At 36.7% G+C, this 20553-nt stretch overlaps 1 protein-coding gene across 1 annotated transcript; it reads right to left on the bottom strand.

Moving 5' to 3' along the window:
* Positions 1 to 1377: 1377 nt before the first annotated feature.
* Positions 1378 to 15006, bottom strand: LOC137017280 (germ cell-specific gene 1-like protein). The gene is made up of 5 exons (XM_067381352.1): positions 14543 to 15006; positions 10149 to 10196; positions 9584 to 9736; positions 5052 to 5163; positions 1378 to 4737 (listed from the first exon to the last, which is right to left on the bottom strand). The coding sequence occupies exons 1-5, from the start codon at positions 14841 to 14843 to the stop codon at positions 4461 to 4463; spliced, it is 891 nt and encodes a 296-aa protein (XP_067237453.1). The 5' UTR covers positions 14844 to 15006; the 3' UTR covers positions 1378 to 4460.
* Positions 15007 to 20553: the final 5547 nt, after the last annotated feature.

Below are 20553 nucleotides of genomic sequence, written 5' to 3'. Positions count from 1 at the left end.
ACTGCATTTGTTTGCATTTTCTTTCACAGACACGCATGACTCTCTCAGGATACACCTGCACAATGTGCCTCATAATGTTAGCTTTATGTAAATCATGATGTTCCTCTGAACTCTTTCAGAACCGAAACACACAAACTTACTCTGTTAAGAAGTCACCAGCTGCACAGATCACAGTTTCATACACACAAAACCACAACGTATGTATACTATCAAAAATATCTTTTTGTAAATAACAATCAGATCACCAAATCATGAAGCATAGACTTGAAGTTGTGAGAATGTTTATAGTAAGATAACTATTGTTATTTGATTTTTCACTAGGCTATAGCATGTTAAGGAGCATTTAAGGGCTGCACATTGTGACAGGTTTATTTATGGAGAACAGACATGGACATGAGGTTTAGTTTATAGTGGCCTATTGAATTAAATTAGGCTACTATGAAAATTATTGCTGCCAAAGGCCTATATTATTGTTTAATAATAAATATGATTTATTTTTGGATCACTAGATTCATTATAATCTTTATTCAGTGTGTTGTCAAAAATGGTCAGCATAGCTAAATGTTGACGTGTTGCAGTAATGAGAAAATGACAGAGTTTTTCACATTTTTTAACATTTTTATGTTAATTAACCATTTAATAAACAGCGCTTTATCAACATGCATCACATATAAAATTCAACCCCTTTCCGTGCCACCAAGAACTAATCCAGAAACCCACGCTTACATCCACAAGAGATTGAGGGATTTCACTCATCCTACAACAAGAGCATCTACAAGATGGCTGGCATTGACACAAGTCTGTAATAAATGTGTCACTGGAGCATGTTTTACTAAAGGAGTCTTATTTCTGCCAGAGGCACTGAAATGTTGGTCCATAAGATGGCGTCCTTACCTCACTGTGGTTTAAAGTTCATATGAGAAATAATGACATTTCAAATGAATGCATATGCATAACGTTTTACAAGTTTCATGACAGTTTGTGACAAGCTCTCAGTCACAGAAAATATTTTTTTGCTTTGTTCCTCAATAGTGTTGGAGTTACTTCATTTGAACTAACCTTGCTTTTTGATTGAAAACCATACTACATAAAATCGTTTCTGTTTAAATATATATATATATATATAAATATATATATATATATATATATAGCCTCACTTTAAAAGCTTCACACTAATATACACTATAAATAAAAGTATCGGGACACACATCTTAAGTATTGAATGCAGGTGTTTAAATCAGACGCAGGTGTGTAAAATCAAGCACCTAGCCATTAGTGTTGCAATTTAGTGATTTTGTCACTAGATTTAGTGACTTCCCACCCCTTTTGAGACTTTTTTTTTTTTTTTTTCAAAAGTTTAGAGACAAATCTAGCAACTTCTTGGACAAACCTTATCTAGATTCTTATTTTGCCCAGTGATATATATTCATATTTATATAGATCAATGATTATGGTGTCATCTAGTGACATTTAGCTACCAGTTTTAGCTACTTTCAATTGAAAGCAGTTGGCAACACTGCTAGCCATGCAGTCTGCATTTACAAACATTTGAAACAAATGGGATGTTCTGAAGAGCTCAGTGAATTCAAACTTAGCACTGTGATAGGACGCCACCTTTGCTATAAGTCATTTTGTGAAATTGAATCCCTGCAAGATATTTCACAGTCAACTGTAAGTGGTATAATTAGAAAAGTGGAAGCATTTAGGAACAGCAGCAACTCAGCCACAAAGCAGAAGACCACGTAAAGTCACAGAGCAGGGTCACCGAGTGCTGAGGAGCATGGTGCATGGTACTGATTCTATAGCTGAAGAGTTCCAAACTTCCATTAGCATTAACCCTTAAATGCATACCTCGGGTCTTTAGTGACCCGGGACGTCATTCACTACCCTCCTCCTCATTCATTTTTTAAAGTTAGACATCAACCTTCTTGGTATTCCTCAATCAATTCATTATAAAGAATATAACAAGAAAAAAATCATAAAATTATAAAAGAATGCCTATTTTTGTATTCATTTTTTGTAAAAATTTTATAGGGTCGCAAACGACCCGAGGTGTGTATGAGTGTATGTATATTTTTTCTGCACAACAATAATTGAATCTTAGATGACGGAATAAGTGCAATTCACCTTTATTCCGCAAGGTGGCAATGTCTGATACACAATGCTGAAGTGACGACTCATTCAGACAGAAAACGAAATAAGAGAAACATGAAATGGCTCAGCGATTTACTGCAGAACAAGTACTGAACGCAATCAAACTGTTGACTGTAACTGTTATTGGATGGATCTGGTGAAGCTGTTAGTGATCAAAATATTGATTTTGAAGATGTTGAAAATTATATAGTTTTGAGAATATGTTTGAGATCGCGAATGGGCTCATATTCATGACCTCAAACATAAAACTAGCCCATTATTTGCTGAATTTACTGGGAAATGAGCTCTGAAGAGGACAGTGATGATGGCATTAAACATCTGCTCAAACTGAGCCCTTTCAAGCTCCAAAAGATAACAAAATATGTTTTATTTTATTCTTCTGTAATTGTTACTCTAATATCAGAGGAGTTTTATATTATTGCGACAGGGAGAGATCCTTCCGTGTTAGATAAAGATCCGGGTCGATAAAGACCCGAATATGTAAGAATGATTGGCGAAACAGTCATGCATTTAAGGGTTAATATCAGCACAAAAACTGTGTGGCGGGAGCTTCGTGGAGTGGGTTTTCATGGCCAAACTGCTGCATGCGAGCCTCACCTCACCAAGTACAAAGCTAAGCATCAAATGAAGTGTATAAAGCACGCTTCACGAATCACACTTCTCTGTTTGGCAGTCTGATGAGTTAGTCTGGGTTTGGCAGATGCCAGGAGAAAGTTAACTGCCTGACTGCATTATGCCAACTGTAAAACTGGCTGTTTTTCAGGGGTAGGTTTAGACCCCGTACTTCTGTAACAGACATAGACTAGTGAAAGCTGTGCGTGTAAAAACTTCACTCCCCTGAATTCAAAAGGTGCTCTAGCAACTGCAACCTTTAGCCTCCTTGTTAGAGAGCCAGACTCCCATGCCGGTGGACCTGGGTTTGAGTCCCACTTAGAGTGGGAGGTTTGAACTGGAGGGGCTACATTGGTGCCGTGACCTGGATGAGAGAGAGGTTTAGGGGGTGAGTGTAAAAGACATAAGCAAGTGAGAGCTGTGTTTGTAAAAACCTCACTCTCCTGAACTCAAGAGGTGCTCTAGCGACTGATGCTATATACTGTGGTCTTCGTCCTCCTTGTTAGAGCACCTGACTCCCATGCCGACGGACCAGGGTTCGAGTCTTGCTTAGAGCAGGTGGTTCGAACAGGAGGGGTTACATTGGTGCCGTGACCCGGATGGGAGTGAGGTTTAGGAGGGTGAGTGTAACAGACGTAGGCTAGGGAGAGCTGTACGTGTAAAAATCTCTCTCCCCTGAATTCAAGAGGCGCTCTAGAGACTGCTGTCTTTATCCTCCTTGTTAGCGCAGCCAACTTCCATGCTGGCGGACCGGGGTTTGAGTCTTGCGGGTGGTTCGAACAGGATGGGTTACATTTCCAATGATGAGAAACCTTCATGCTTCAGCATACCAAGACATTTTGGACATTTCTATGCTTCCAACTCTGTGGGATCAGTTTGTGGAAGGCCCTTTTCTATTCCAGCATGACTGTGTACATAAAGACATGGTTGGATGAGTTTGGTGTGGAAGAACTTGACTGGCTGACTCTCAACCTTTGGGATGAACTGGAGCGGAGATTGTGAGCCAGGCCTTCTCATACAGCATCAGTGCCTGACCTCACAAATGCTCTACTAGATGAATGGGCAAAAATTCCCTCAGAAACACTCCAAAATCTTGTGGAAAGCTGCTGTTATAGCTGCAAAGGGGGACCAACTCCTTATCAATGTCTATGTATTGAGAAAGCAACATCATTACAGTCCCTATTGGTGTAATGGTCGGGTGTCCCGATACTTTTGTCCATACAATGTATATTTATAAAAGGAAAAATGAATTGAAGTTATTTTCATTAAAGAGAAGATATGAAAATAATAATAATAATGTGCTTGGATGAATACTTTATAATAAATACTGCAAAATTCCATAAAACGGTCCATTTTGATTTATTGGGCACTTTAAAACTGCTGTTTTTTTTCTAAAGTACTAATTCAAGATTGTCAAACTATTTCTGTCAACGTTTTTGTCAAGAATGTCAGCCTTGTTTCAGCAGGAATTATATTCTGTGGTAATATAATTGCTGTCGATAAAGCTTAACATTACTTTAAACCTCAGTTATCAGCATATGAACAAGGTTCACAATAGCACAGCAAGTCTTGTCAGAACAGTTATGGCACTGCAAAATAACTTGAGTCCATATCCTGCTCTCTTGACAGAAGCCCTATGATATAAATGCACAAAAATGTCTATGCTGAAGAAGAGTAGTGTCCTTCACAAGTTTTCAGCAGTATGCTCTGCCCCAATTGTCCAGTATTGTGGAGTTGATGCAGGATGGTTCAGTGCCATTTACATACAGAGCAGCGTGTTGGTCTGCTTGCTCTTGCAATGAAGTGATGTACCATAAGTCTTCTGGTGCATCCAGCTCCAGAATCTGCTTGATGCGCAGTTTCTTTTCAATGGTCCTCCGCTTGAACTTAAACTCAATGATGGTTTTGGTGTAATGGTTTAGTGCCGTGACTGCCGAGCCCATGCAGGTACCGAACGAGCCCCATGCCAGACTAAGAAAAAGTGTAGAGAAGATCATATTTACGTTCTAATTTTTCATTTAAAATAATAAATAAATATTTTATTTTAAACATTTACTACTGATTATTTTTTTAAAACATAACTGACACATGTAGATGATGCATACCAATATACAGTATACAGTATACAGCATAATAATGAATAAAAGTTTACATTACTTACTGTATGTAGAGAACTTGATGTATTTGTATAAAAGACATTTTCAAGTCTATAAGATCAACTATCCTGTTTGTGTATCTGGCTTGACAATTATTAACGAACGGCTGCTGGCACACATGAGACTCACAGATAGGACCAGCTGTAGTCCCATGTCTTAGGTCTCCAGTCTTCTGGACCCAATTGGACAGCCAGCTGGAAAGCTGTGGTGAACATCATATGTGCAACCATCCCGAAAAGGCCTAGGGCACAGAAAAATTACAGTGCATACATTGTCATTTTTGGCTTTGTCCACAAGATGTCAGTATGAGTTTCAGTATAATGTGTATACAAAGCACAAATTCTAGTCAGTTGCAAAACCAACGTAATAAGAAGCGGAGATTATTGTTTATTAATAGGCATAGGCCCTATTATTACATTCTTGTACCAGTCATTTTATTACAGGGCTAATTATTTTAATTTTCTCTCTCAACTGGTATTTTCCAGTGTGCAAAGACACAGAGCAAGGTTAGGGTTTTGGATTCGAGAAGAATGTACATGACCAGCAGTGATAGGTCGTTTTTCTTCCGATTAGTCAAGATATGCAGCGCCTCCTCAATTGGATGAGTATGAAACTAGAACAACGCAAATGTTAGGAAATAATTTTTCTAAGGTGACACTGTCCAACAACAACACCAGCAGTGGAAGTTAGGCGAGGAGCATCTCTCTTGTCTTTCCATTAAAATCACACAACATACTGTGCAGTGTGATTTTATTGTGGAAAAGTCACGTGAGATGAGGCAATTCCTCTATCGGGCTATGATTGGCTGTTGTGCTGTTTGCGTGAAAATTCGCGCCTCTCATTTTCGTGCACGTTCCGCGCCCGCGAATCAGTCTGGAGAAACCAGGAGAAACATGTTAATGGGAATAAAAAGTAAGTAAACAACTCATCCACTTATATATCTCCCCTTCATACCACGTAAAATGACTTGAAAGACACGTAAGAACTGTAAAAATGATCTGTACGTTTATTTATTTATTTATTTATTTTTAGTGAGCAATCAGTTTTGTAAAATTAAAGGTAGGCTACATCTTGTCTGTTGCATGATGACAGTTTCAGCTGTTTACTGGGTTTTGACGACTTGTGATCCAAAAATAAGTTGACTATTAAAAAGAGCAGGCGAACATCAGGTAACAAATAAAATATGCAACTTGTTATGTTTTGGAATAATTGTAATAATAAGCACTAGTATACTTTGTTTTAATAAATAAGAAATTAATTACACTGTTAGCCTATATACAAAATATTGTATCAGTTGTTGTGTTTTTCATAGCCTTAGCAATGCTTATTTATTTAACCTGAAAAAAAGTATCAATATTTCACCCAAAAATTTAAATGATGTCATTAATTATTTACCCTCATGTTGTTCCACACACAAAAGACTTTTTTTTTTCATCTTCAGAACACAAATTAAGATATTTTTGATGAAATCTGATGGCTCAGTGAGGCCTCTATTGACAGCAAGATAATTAACATTTTCAATGCCCAGAAAGCTACTAAAGACATATTTAGTAAAAAGACAAATCTTTTGTTTCGAATCAGTGGTTTGGAGTGTGTATCAAACTGCCAAAGTCACATGAACCATTGAAATTTCAAAACGTTTATGACGTAACGAAGCCTCGTTTACTGAAATCACGTTGACTATGGCAGTTTGATACACGCTCCGAACCACTGATTCGAAACAAAAGATTTGTAAAACTTCGAAGCTTCACGAAGCAGTGTTTTGAAATCGCCCATCACTAGATATTGTTGAATAAAGTCGTTATTTTGTTTTTTCGGAGCACAAAAAGTATTCTTGTCATATTAAGGTTGAACCACTTTAGTCACATGAACTGTTTTAAATATGTCTTTAGTAGCTTTCTGGGCATCTGAAAGTGTAAATTAACTTGCTGTCAATGGAAGCCTCACTGAGCCATCGAATTTTATCAAAAATATTTGTGAATGATGAATGAAGGTCTTACAGGTGTAGAACGACATGAGGGTGAGTAATTAATGACAGAATTTTCATTTTGGGGTGAACTAACCCTTTAAGTGTAACATAAACATGAATTTACTTTTAAATACATTAAACAAAAACTTTGCACACTTTGCCCTAAACACCACAAATTTAAGTACAGTCCTGTTGAGAACATTAACGGACAGCTTTCTAAGACCACAGTTAGTCACATCTGAATTAAATTTGTGAGCTGGTTAAATTACCACCTGGCACAATTAAATTACAGTGCCTGCAACATTCATTACACCTGCAGTGTTTACCAAGCTTGCATTGAATGGTGTGAAAATAAGTAACACTTGACTCCTTTTTTACTGTGACAAAAATGTTATGTTAAGATATTGATTAAACAAACAAGCAAAAAAGGAAATATTCCAGAAGCCCACCACACCACTGCAATGCACATGCATAATATGATGAACCCACTAATGTGTGGTTTTTTTTTTAAATTTTTTTTTTCAATGTGTTTTCTTCTAATGACAGGAGCTGATGTGCCTCAAGTGTGTTTGTGAGCATTCCTATCACTAGGATTAGTGAAAATAGGGGGAGGGTGGATGGTCTCCGCTGGCCATGTCACGTACCAAAACCACTAACCCCCACACCAATCCGATTACAGCAGAAACAACCAAATCCCCACGCTGTTGGGACAGATCGCGCATTCAAACCAGAGCAGAGAGGCAGCTTCCTAACCAAAACAACGTCTCGGTACCGTCTTCCCACCGCTGCCACAAATACACGTTCGCTGCAAAACAACTTTTTCTTAATCAATATTTTTTCTTGTTTTTAGTAAAAATATCAAAATATTAACTTTTCACTAAAAAAAATCTGTAATATATTAAGACTTTTCAGAGAATATTTATGCTTAAATTAAGATTATTTTTCTTTCCTCACATGCATTTTGTTGTTGTTTTGAGCATAAACCTCAAAAAATTTTGTTAATACAATACAAAGAAATTAGCTAATAGGCTAAGAAAATCATCTTAATTTAAGATATTATTCTATTGATATATATTTTAATCTTGATATCTTATGCCATTTTGATTTTCAAGTAAATCAATCTTTTTTTTTAAGGATGTTTACATATTTTAACAGCAAAATTGCAGTGCTTTTTCAAAAAAAATGTTATCTGTCAAAAAAGGTTTAGCATGCAGTGTCAACGTTGGCCATTTGGGGGCAATTAATTGATTTGTTTTCCTTTTAGTTGTAAGAAGCCGAAACCCTGAAGTGCCTTATCCTGAGTCTTTTTCTGCTGTGTAAAAATGGCCACAAAAATCAGAGATTTATTTATTTTTAATGTGTGCCCAAATTTTTGTTTGGGAAACAGAGCAGGAAAAAAAAAAAAAAGAAGAGAAATTTCACCCCTGTAATGAACAGCATTGCTCAGTTTATCGCTGTGGCATCTCTGTAAAGTGTTGGGAACACATGAAGCGGTTGGATTTGTGCTGTATAATCTCATCTCTGTTTCACAGCTGGGGCTGACTGGCAGGAGTTGAGCTAGCAGGATTTTTTTTGCTTTTCTGGCAAATGAGCATTCAACAGGGACTAGTGTTCCTTTTATCTGACTTATGGCAAAAAACGAAAGCAAGGAAGAAAAGTCTGTTAAAATAGGGCCTAATGTACTGTGTTTATAGTTTTCTGTGTCGATTTCTTTTCACAGATATTTCTTCATATTTTGAATCATGCATTGCCTTGTGTTGTACTTTTAGAGTTATAGGAAATATCCGTAAACATATTGGAAAGTATTTGCTGAAAATTTCCACTGCCTTTTTCATTTTCTACAGATTTTTTTCTTACAGTACATTGAATTTTCTGTATGGGAAGCTATGGGAAGTCTTACGCCACACAGGTCAAAACATAAAAGATGATCACGAAACAAACTGGCCTGATATATTTTTGTTGTTTATTATTTTATTCCATTTATTTTTCAACCCATTTTCCTTATAATTAAAAAAAAACATATGTCCTAAATGTTAAAATAGTGAGTTCACATGATCGAGGACACCTTAATTCCTGGATTATCAGGTGATAAGACACACCACTAATGATTATAGCCTAAACATTAAAGGACTAGAAACCACAGGACCACATTCTTTGATTTTAGGGTCACATCATGAAAAAACAGGATATTATTTCTCTTTTGCCACTCTTTCGATGTACATTGTGACACTATGATGCTTAGCAGCGTCTACACTGCTGGAATTCTACTAGAGGAAAAGAATAAGAGAGCTAGTTCAAGATGAGCATTTATGGTTAAAACTTTTATTATTTATTTATTTTTAAGAAAATGAGCGATGGTTTCACTAGATAAGACCCTTATTTCTCGTCTGAGATCGTGTAGAACGCTTTGAAGCTGCACTGAAACTGTAATTTTGACATTCAACCGTTTGGGCTCCATTGAAGTCCACTATAAGGAGAAAAATCCTGGAAAGTTTTCATCAAAAACCTTAATTTCTTTTTGACTGAATAAAGAAAGACACGAATTTCATGGATGACATGGGGGTGAGTAAATTATCATTATTTGAAAGTGAACTAATCCTTTAAACTATAAATGCAAAACTATTTATGAAATACAAAAGGAAGATAAGCCCTTCAACATGTCCTGTCCCTACTGTTTATAGATGTGAGTTACCTGAGAGAGCGGTGCACACAGCTGCAAAGGCATTGAGCTTGAGTCTGTTGATCATGTTAAAGCATGGACACATTTCTATGACCATCAGAGCTCCACCAGTGAACAGCAGAGCAATGTACAGACACTCAGCCACAATACACAGCCAGAGCACTCCTGAGAGAGAGAGAGAGAGAGAGAGAGGGGATAAGAATGGGAATATCTCACCTGTGACATTGTTGTCCTTTTGCTGTTACATTAACATTTACACATTACTCCATACATGATTGGCATACATTAAGAACACATTCCTCTCCTCTACTATTGTAGACTAGAAAAATTTTATATAATTCCAATAAAATGTTGTGCTTTGTTCTAAGTACACAAATTAGGAGAAGGGATGAATGACTAGTCTGGTGTTAAACAGATAAACTGATGCACCTTTAGGCTACTTTATTCTCAGTTAACACCGAACACTGTAACTCATTAACTCAATTCATTTTATACACAAGTATACAATACAATACACAAGTAAAATTGTGTAATGTGTGTTCATTGTTCATATAAGTAACATGTATCACTTACCCACCTCTTTCATGGTCTGGCGCAATCTCTAAAAAGCTCCTACAGTTAAATCCTATAAAGAGAGACAGTTCTGGTAAACATTGGCTTCTGGCGCATCAGACAAATAGGTTCACATTCATTAACAATTTCATTTAGGCTACTGTTAATCACTACTGTTAATTTATAAATAATAAATGCTTTTGTTCATTGTTAATTCATTATTGTTCATTGTTCATAAACTTATGTTTCCTTTCATAGGTTCACTTGATGTTACATCAGTAGCTGATGCCAGTAGCCACCTGGCATTAAGATACGTTCTGGTCTATCGCAGGGGGCAAGTTCAATCCTACAGAGTCCTGCAGAGTTTATCTCCAACCTTAATCAAACACACCTGAACAAGCTAATCAAGCTCTTCAGGATTACTAAAGCCATTTCTCAATATGTATTCTTGTCTGTACTTGTGTTCTTGTGGACTTGTGAAATGTCATCAGTCTCTGCCCAAGTACTGTTCCAATTCAAAGTTATTCTTATTCCTCCCCTTTTATCGAGGATGCATCGAGAGGTGACTTGTGCAGACTAGAGACAGCCAGGTATCCCAGAATGCATCTCTCGCTAACCAGCAAGCTTCAATAGTAAAGGAGAAAAACATTCTACTGTTATTATGCCATGATATGTAGTACTAAGAGTTTTTGAGGTGAGCATGTACTGGTTCAAAGCTCAAATCTGTGGTTCATTTATAAAGATAGCGCCTATTTGAAAATTTGATCTGACGTTGTCGGAGTTGTGAGATCCAGGCGATGACCGTGCGCTCAGCGCTCATGTACCCAGCTGAGAACAGCCTTACCTCGGCTAGTCCTTCTGACGTTTGCCGCTGGCTGTGATGTCTCTGTAGTGGTTAAACATGAGATAATTCGTCTTTTGTATATCTAACGGGCAATCTTTGATCTCATGAATCTTTAATTTGTTCCCTGGCAAATCGTTTTGGCTGAAGGCAAAGTGAAGTTTCATAACTTTATATATTTAGGCTATTTAACTTAACTGTTGTAGCATACTACAGTGCTGACTTTGTACGTTTGACTGAATTGTTTGCTTTGTTTCTTATTGTATAGCTTCTTATACCTTTTTTAATATTTTTAAAATGTAAACAAAAAGAGTCGTTTTATATGCCATTTTGTTATAAATACTAAGCATGCAGTTAAGATGATGAATGAATGCGTTTGCCTGATGACCTAAGTGACATTATCAAGTACGCTGCTGTATCATTTGCAGAATAACCAGACTTGCGTCCTCCGGTCCTCGGGAGTCCGTTCTTCTGAGTCAAACTTGCCAAGTCCGAGCTACCAAAGATGCAAGTCTGAACTTTGTGTACTTGGTATTGAGAAACTCTCTCCACCTACTGACCTAAACATTATAGGAAGCGCACTAGCCAAACAGGATTTAAACTTTGTCAGCTGAAGACCCAAGTTTAGTTTGAAGATGAAAAACGTACCAAGCACAATATTCTCTCACCATTCCTGATTTCTAACATAAACTCACAGCATCTGGTCGGTTTGCAGCTGTCAGAGCAGAAACGAAAGCTGATGCTCTCCGTATAATTTCCGTCATGGGCACATTAATATGCAAATTGTGCAAGCTTATTTTGTCAATTAGATAGAAAGATCTGAAAAATCCCTTACATTTACCCGTCCATAGACCCTCTCCTCGAAGAAATCAGGACAGAAGTGGCTGATGTGGACAAAAGAGACGGATTAAAATACAGATGTAAACGGGTATGTGTCTCCCTCATCTACTTGTGAGCCGATCCACCAAAACACATCTTAATACCAGGCTGACTCTTGCGCAGTCCAGGGACTTAGTGTGTCAGTATTGAGACTCTGTTCGTGATCGTTTGCAAGGTCTGAGATTGAGAATGAATTCCCGGAAGAAAGTTTTACTGCCAAAGCAGCAGACCGTGTTTCTAGGGGTAGTTTTTAGACCCACACTCGATGCAGGCATGACAGTCTCCTGCTTGTGCTCTTTTGTTTCAGACCCATCTGAATAATTTCAGAATAGGGTAGGATGTAAATGTGAGTCTGATTCACAGACTTTTGGGTCTCTTGGCAGTTGCATAACCAGTGATTCCCCAGAGCCTAATTTGCATTCCTGTTGAAAAAAAACAGCGTATGCTGGTTAGGTATGATTTTAAGCATGGCAGCTGGTTTATGCTGGTATTTAGTTGGTCATGAGCTGGTTTAAGCTGGTCCTGAGCTGGAGTTAGTTGCTTATGACCAGCTTAGGACCAGTACTTGATCAACTTAAACCAGCTCATGACCAACTAAGGACCAGCATAAACCAGCTTCTATGCTTGAAAACTTACCTAACCAGCATATGCTGTTTTTTTTTTCAACAGGGATTAGACCATTTACAAAGGTCAAAATTTGGGATGTTCATCCCTGTTGGCCCTATCACCGCCTGTTAAGAGTCATGCGCAGATGCTATCAAACCCTCATCATATGGAAATGACCTCAATTTCTGATTCGAATGATCTGCTTGCAGTCTGCTTCTGCAAGGCAATTACAACAGATACCTTGCTAGTAGCCTGGGATGTGGTCTACTAATGCCACGCAACCTACAAAGTCTGAAAGGGGCGAGCATCACTTATGGCACATAGCTCATAACGCAGCATTGAGTGAGCCTATGAAAAGAAACATCGTTCCTTGAACAGAGAACGATATGTTGTGTAGCTTGCAATGCTGCTTCATTACTGCTTTCTTCCTTCATCCAAATCTGAGGAGTGACGGTGTAGGTGATTCCTTTGAGGTGCTGGTGACACTGTTCCTTGGGGACGGCAGTGTCAGCACTATGAGTTAACAAACTGGTGTGTTTCTGAATTGGCTTCAGACAGTTGTCACAGCTGGGGGTGTTTCCATAATGTGAGCTTTTGACACAGCATCCTAATCTCTATTCAGAGAACCAAGGTAACATACATAACCAAGGGTCAGATTCACTAAACAGGGCAAATTATCATGAGAGCGCAATTCCAAAAAAGTGCCAATAGGAGTGGAAAGGTCTGCACTGATCTACTGACAAAGCGCAAATGAAAGAACACAGACACAGCCAGGGGTGCGTTTTCCGTTCAACAGCATAACTCGCTGCTTCACTGCATCGATGACCAAATCAACTATAGTCACAACGGAAGACATCAGATGCAAAAGCCTCTAAGTGCCGTCTGAAATGTCCTTATAAAATGAGCATTTTTATCAAGCTTATATGTTTATTTTCAGTTATTTAAATTTATTGGCAATGAAAAGGACCTATTAATTGCCATTAAAGTGAAATTACTGAACCTAAACATATGAGCTTGATAAAAATGCTTATTTTATAAGAAATTTTCTGATGGCACTTAGAAGCTTTTGCATCTGAAGTCTTCAACTGTTTCCTGAAGCCATATTGTCGCAAACCAAGCCAAGTTGGTGAATGATGTCACGCAGGTGGTGGATAATAACTTATGTAATGCTAGATTTTTTGCTATAAATTATGGGCATGGCATCTGAGGACTAATTCTCATTTTTCTCAGTTATTTTGCTTTGTTTCCAGATACACCAGGCTCGTTCTTATGTACTTGAGCAAAAAACAAACAAACAAAAAAAAAAAAAACGGTGCTGTCTGACGGAAGCTAGTTATTGTATGTTATAACGTGTTAAATATGGATATTTTTATTTTTTGCTTAAGAAGGCCTTTATTAACCCCCCGGGAGCCATGTGGAGTACATTTATAACGAATAATTATTAATTTAACTCTGATTGTTTTCGTCTGAAAGAAGAAAGTCATATACACCTAGGATGGGTGAGTAAATCATGGGATCATTTTATTTTAAAGTGAACTTATCCTTTAACATAACCCAAGAATAATATCAAATCATTATTGTTATTTCATGTTAGAATTTAACCTTATTGTGTGATGTGTTACCAAAATGTAAATATACAAATTTACATGAAATAAGATTAATGTTGTAAAGGGGTATTTATTGTTACTTTTCGTTAAAATAAATGTTAAAAATGAATGTTAAGATATACATTAGTGTATGAACAGGTTAACATTAACAAAAAATAACTAATGCTGGATATAGATCACAAAGCTGTTCATGTTAACTAGTGCATTAACTAAAGTTAACATTTAATATTAACAAAAAAATTATGTTGTATGCAGATCTTGATTATTGCTAATGTTAACTAATGCTTGAATTAACGTTAACAAATACAACCTCAAAAGTTCTACCATCTTCATTTCTCCCGAGTCCAGTGCCAGATCTGCAGAATGAACATCTGCACTGCACTTTAATTCCAAACACCAGTGGATACTTCTCAGACTATACTCTCCTAAATTATAGACTTTTGCCCGCAATCCAACCATGAGAAAGAGCCAGTAATGCCGTCTTACCTAGTAAGTCCATGGTTTGTTCGCAAGAGAACCAGATGCCTGCGTGGAACTTCCTCATGAGGAACTTCTCCTCTCCGGTCTCATAGATGTACTGCACAAGCCGCGTGTCATTAATGTTGGAGCTGTTAAAGCGGATGCAGTATGTCTGCTTGACTTTCACCGGCCCCATGCAGAAAGGCTTGACCACCTTCCTGGTCCCCTCACACCAGTAGCTGGTGGTGACGGCCGAGACTGCCAAAGCGAATGCCACATAGTTGAGTGTGAGAGCTAGAGATGCTCTCTGAGCACGCTGTATACCCATAGTGCTCCAGGAGGCACAAGGAGATGAGTAATCCTGGCTTCGAGGTCCTTGCTTCAGACATTCAAACTTTTGTTTTGCAGGTGCTTGCGTGTCCCATCTCTGTTTTCTTCTTCTTGATAAACCAACTGGACGGACACAGAGCTTTCACAAATGACAGCTGCTCTGCTTCATGTCCAGCTCTAATGCTATCAGTCTCTTGTGTTTTGCTCTGACTTCCCGTAAGGCCCTCCTCCCCACCCACTCACACACCTCCCCATCCTTTTCACTCTTATCATTTCAAAGGGCAAATTACATCAGAGACCTTAGTTTTGTTCTTCCATCTAAACCCGTAGCTCATTTTTGTGAGCATAGCAATAAAACAGACTATCAATCAGATTATCCTTCAATCTGATGCAGGGCTGTCTGCCAAATCTCAGTGGGAACTTCCTCCATTTTCAAGACTGCCTCAGTGAATATGTCAATGAAGTGCAACAGTATGTTCAACAATGGTTTATAGTAAAGATAAATCTGTAACGTCTCTGATACTGCGAAGAAGCTCTTACATCTGTTTGTTCATGCAACAATTCTTGCTTTGTACACACACACAAATCCTGTCTGATTTGACAGCAGGATGATTCATGTGGGATATGTCATACAAATGCAGGGAAATGGCTGTGGGACATATGTTTAACGGCTGACAGATGTCAGCATAAACAGACACTGGACCAAGCCCACACGGGCTTATGGCGTAAATTGTTATTTAACATTTATCATTCAGGAATCATTCAACTTATCCTGGAGGGAATAAAGAGATTTTTTTATTTTTTTTTTTAGCAATTTTAATGCTTAAATATTTGTTGTCATTTACTCACCCTTATGTTTTTACATGGAACAAAATGCTACATTTAGAAAAATTTCCACACTATTACTTGAGTGGTTACTGGGGGTGTCAAACTACAAATATAACACAAAAGCACCATAAAAGTGCCAAAAGTATCTGCTGTCTGTCAGTCAAATAATAGCAGTGATTGGGAACTTGAACAATAAGAGTCAAAAAAACTTCCATAGACAAATCCAAATTAAACCCTGCGGCTCGTGACAACACATTAATGTCCTAAGACACGAAACGATCGGTTTGTGCGAGAAACCGAACAGTATTTATATCTTTTTTTTACCTCTAATACACCACTATGTCCAACTTCGTTCAGCTTCCGGCTAGTGAGGTCTGATCGCGCTCTGACAACGGAAGTGATGTCTTGCGTTCATTGAAGTATATTGTCGAGACATCACTTCCGTCACCAGAACGCGTTTTTTGACCTCACTAGCAGGAAGCTGAACGAAGTTGGACATAGTGGTGTATTAGAGGTAAAAAATGATATAAATACTTTTCGGTTTCTCTCACAAACCGATCGTTTCGTGTCTTAGGACATTAATGTGTCATCACGAGCCACAGTTTTTAATTTTGATTTGCCTAAGCAAGTTTTATTTACTGTTTTAGTTGAAGTTCCCATCTACTGCTATCATTTGACTGACAGACGGCAGCGGTTGCAATTAAAAATCATAATTTGCATTCATTTTTGGGTGAACTATCCCTTTAAGGCAGAATATCTCATACAGTAGGTTATAATAATTATCCTTGAGATTTTCCAAACTCAATATGAACAAGAGATTGACAAGGATGCATGCCAGTGAAGGATAAAGGAGGGAAATATGGGGAAAAGGAGGTAATTACTTTTTCCCTCCAGGTTTTCCAGAGGTGCTGTTCAACCAGAAGTACCAGGACTGGATTAAAGCTCATAATATTAAAGAACAGTGTAGGATGTTTATGTAATATGGAATCCTGATGTTTATCTGTTTCTGGATATTCATTTTACAGAATGCAATATTTGTTTGCTTCTACCTACTTTTCTAAAGGCAAATCTATGTTTTTATTATTATTATTATTATTATTATTTTCTTTTCTTTTCTTTTCTTTTTTTTTTCATCAGTCCACCTAGAACAAAATGTCTCTGGAAAAAAATTATTTGGTCTAGTTCATCCCAGTGATATTCTGTCATCGTTTACATCCAGACCTGTATAGTGTTCTTATTTAGAACAACAACAGATATTTTGAAAAAAAATAAAAATAAATAAATAAAAAGTAATAACCCAAGGGTGTAATAACCCTTTACGCTTACCAAATCCTATCAAAGGTGTGAAACCATCAAAATTCAAAACATACACTCTTTAATAGACAATAAACCAATTAAAAAGAGACATTTGGAAACCAAAACTCTTTTCCAAATGTGATTTTCTTTTTCAGTGTACGGCCATGTTAATATTTATGAATATTAACACAATTCAATTCTGATGAATGTCTTTATTTGTATAATTTAAGAAATTGTTCAGGCCTACACATGGAGGCAGATGTTTTCAGTATGGGGGTGAAATTATGTAACAAGTAATCCATATGATTACCATTAGATTTCTGATGCTAAAAAAATAATAAATTAAAATTTCAGGAATGAATAACACGCAGGTATTTTTTCTACAAATGTCATTCAAAAAGGAGTTTCAGATGCTTTGAGGATTATCTGCGCTGACATTTGATGAGAACTGTGACCTTTTAGGATGTCATATACAAACTACATACTAAATTCAATGCCATTCTAGCGATTGCTCAAAACTTGCTCTCGCTTTGTTACATACAGTATGTATTAGATGCTTTGAGTTGCATTTTTGCAAGGATTTTCTCATGAAATATGCAAAGCAACCTAATATAATTATCAAAGTAATCATAAATCTATAGAGTAGAACACCAAGGCAAAATTAATCAAACTGTAGCTGAGTAAAACACCATGGCAGATTTAATTTTGATTAATTTTTAAAAGTCTAAACCAGTTTTGTGATGAGTCAGTTTTACTTATACTGTATGTTGTACTTTTCATACATTCATTTCAGAATTAATCCTTCAGTATCTGTACACAAGGTTAAATGTTAAAGTGCATGAACAGAGATTGTAATCAGAACCACGCTACCCACTTGATTGTGGTTTTGCTGTAAAAGGGAAGCTAAAGCATGTAATCCTTACCTGCATATCCTCCCATGCCAAACTTAATCACTTTTGTGTTGTTTCTTCTATACTGTAAAAGACAGTATGAGTGTTGGCAATATAACAAAGACTATTCCATGTATTTATCCATGTAAAACAACAAATTAAATAAATGCTGTCTGTAAAACATCAAATGTTTCTGAATAATTTTGAAATCACAATGTCAACATTAGATAATCCTGTTAAATGACTGAATTCAACTGATTACATAAATCAGATTTGACCTCTCTCAGGCCAAGCCCTAACAACAGAGCTCATATGAAAAATCATCATCCTCAAACACACAAAAAACTCAAAGGAAACAAACTCTTGATTAGGTTCTGCTGTGGGTAGGAGGCTGGATACTTGACTGGTATGTTTAATAGCTGTGATTGTGTGGCCTGGATTTGACCAGTGGAAGTCTGGGCTTCTTCAGGGCAGCAGTCATCATAGGGATGTACATGGCGTCAGACATAAGTCCAGTTTCCCAACACATTGACGCCATGACAGTTTAACCAGTTAAGATGTGTTAAGGAGGCAGGTATTATCTGCCTGACATGATATGATGAAATAATCCCTGTTGCACGCTCACTCACCACCACTGTCACCATGTGAAACAGGTTGTAGCCAGTTCTATCTACCAATCTTTTTCAGGCCTTATTTTCCATCATTTATTCTTCGACTTCCTGAAGAGTGTAAACCTATGTGACCAGTCATAAGGGTCATTTTTATATCATTTTAAATCTGAATAAATAAGCTTATAAATAATAATATTTGGCCGAGATACAGCTATCTAAAAATCTGGAATCTGAGGGTGCAAAAAAAAAAAAAAAAAAAATCAAGAAAATTGAGAAAATCACCTTGTCCAAATTTGTCCAAATGAAGTCCTTAGCAACACATATCCACTCACAAAAACATATATATATATATATATATATATAATTTTTTTATTTATTTATTTATATATATATATATATATATATATATATATATATATATATATATATATATATATATATATATATATATAATTTTATTTATATATATATATATATATATATATATATATATAATTTTATTTATTTTTTATATATATATATATATATATATATATATATATATATATATATATATATATATATATATATATATATATATATATTCCAGGATTATTCTCCTTACAGTGGACTTCAATGGAGCCCAAACATTTGAAGGTCAAAAGTGCAGCTTCAAAGGACTTTAAACAATACCAGACGAGGAATAAGGGTCTTATCTAGCGAAACAATCAGTCATTTTCAAAAAAAAAAAAAATGTAAAAAAAAATATACAAATGTATATGGTTTATAAACACACAAAAAAACATATAAACATAATCGCCTTGCATGTGCTTCCGCTTTACGTATTCTTGTCCCAATCAACTTGAATTCACCCTAGGTGTAATGTAGCCTATTGTGCATTCAAGCTCACACATAAAACTTCATAAGGATTACATAATCAGAGATTATTTGTTTTCAATTTAAATTGGTTCATTTAAAATTAGACTATTTAAGCTTTATATAGATATATTTCTCATGTCTGTGAGGCAAGTAGCCTATACAGCGAGTTTCGGTTCATTTTTGTGACGCGCTCCAGTTCACAGAGAACGATACGGCAGAAATCCTGTGATCGCAAGTGCAAGTGATCGCGCTTTCACACCTGGATGTGTGGCTTTTGCTAATGCTCTTGACTAAAAACCTAAGAATTAAAGCACAGCATACACACTATCACTAAGATCAGTTTCCCTTTTTTGGCTGGCAGATCTATCGTCAGTCATAAGCTGGTTAGCAGAGCAGTATTGACCTCCATGACTTGAGGTAACACAAATAGGCAATGTGTGCTAATGAGGTTAGAGAGGTCAGTAGCTCAAGCTGTTCACTATCCAAACAAAAGCACACCCACCCAGCAAAACTACTCCAGCATAAACTAAATAAATTGCATCAAATAAAAAAAAAATTTAAAAAAGTAACACTAATCAACATGACATGTATGAAAGGGTTGCAACATCCAATGTGTTAGAAATGTAAAAAATAGTATTCTAATTATAGAAAAGTCTTTCCCTCGGATAGCCTACTAAAGAAAACTCTTCTCCTCAAATCACAACAAGAGCAGGCAGCACATAAATAAGTGAGCAGCCGTTCACACTAGACATGTTCTTGCATTCAAAGTTTGACAGAACTGAATGGAAAAGAATGCATCATAAACTCAGGATGAATGCTAAAATAAACCAGGTAGAACTACATTGCAATGCAACAGCCACTTCCAGTACAGACAACTTCTCTATAGCTGCAGATGTGGTGTAATATAAGTACACTCTATTACTGAAAAATAAGGTTCCGAAAGGGGGGTTTCGCAGCAATGCCATAGAAGAACCAGTTTTGGTTACCCAAAGAACCTTTCAGGTCCTAAAAATAACCTTTTTCTTAATCTGAAGACCATTATAAAGGACCTTTTGTGGAATGGAAAGTTTTTATGAATGATTCCACCACAGATACCATAAAGAAAACTTTACTTTTAGGAGTGAAGGAAACTGAACTACTATTATTATTAGGAAGCAAATCAAGTAAGGGTCACTGACAGGTCATGACTCACAACAGAATTTTTTAGATGGATGACAAACTAAAC

Source organism: Chanodichthys erythropterus, chromosome 3 (assembly GCF_024489055.1).
Source record: "Chanodichthys erythropterus isolate Z2021 chromosome 3, ASM2448905v1, whole genome shotgun sequence".
NCBI classification, from domain to species: Eukaryota; Metazoa; Chordata; class Actinopteri; order Cypriniformes; family Xenocyprididae; genus Chanodichthys; species Chanodichthys erythropterus.
This window is presented reverse-complemented; position numbering and strand designations above follow the sequence as displayed.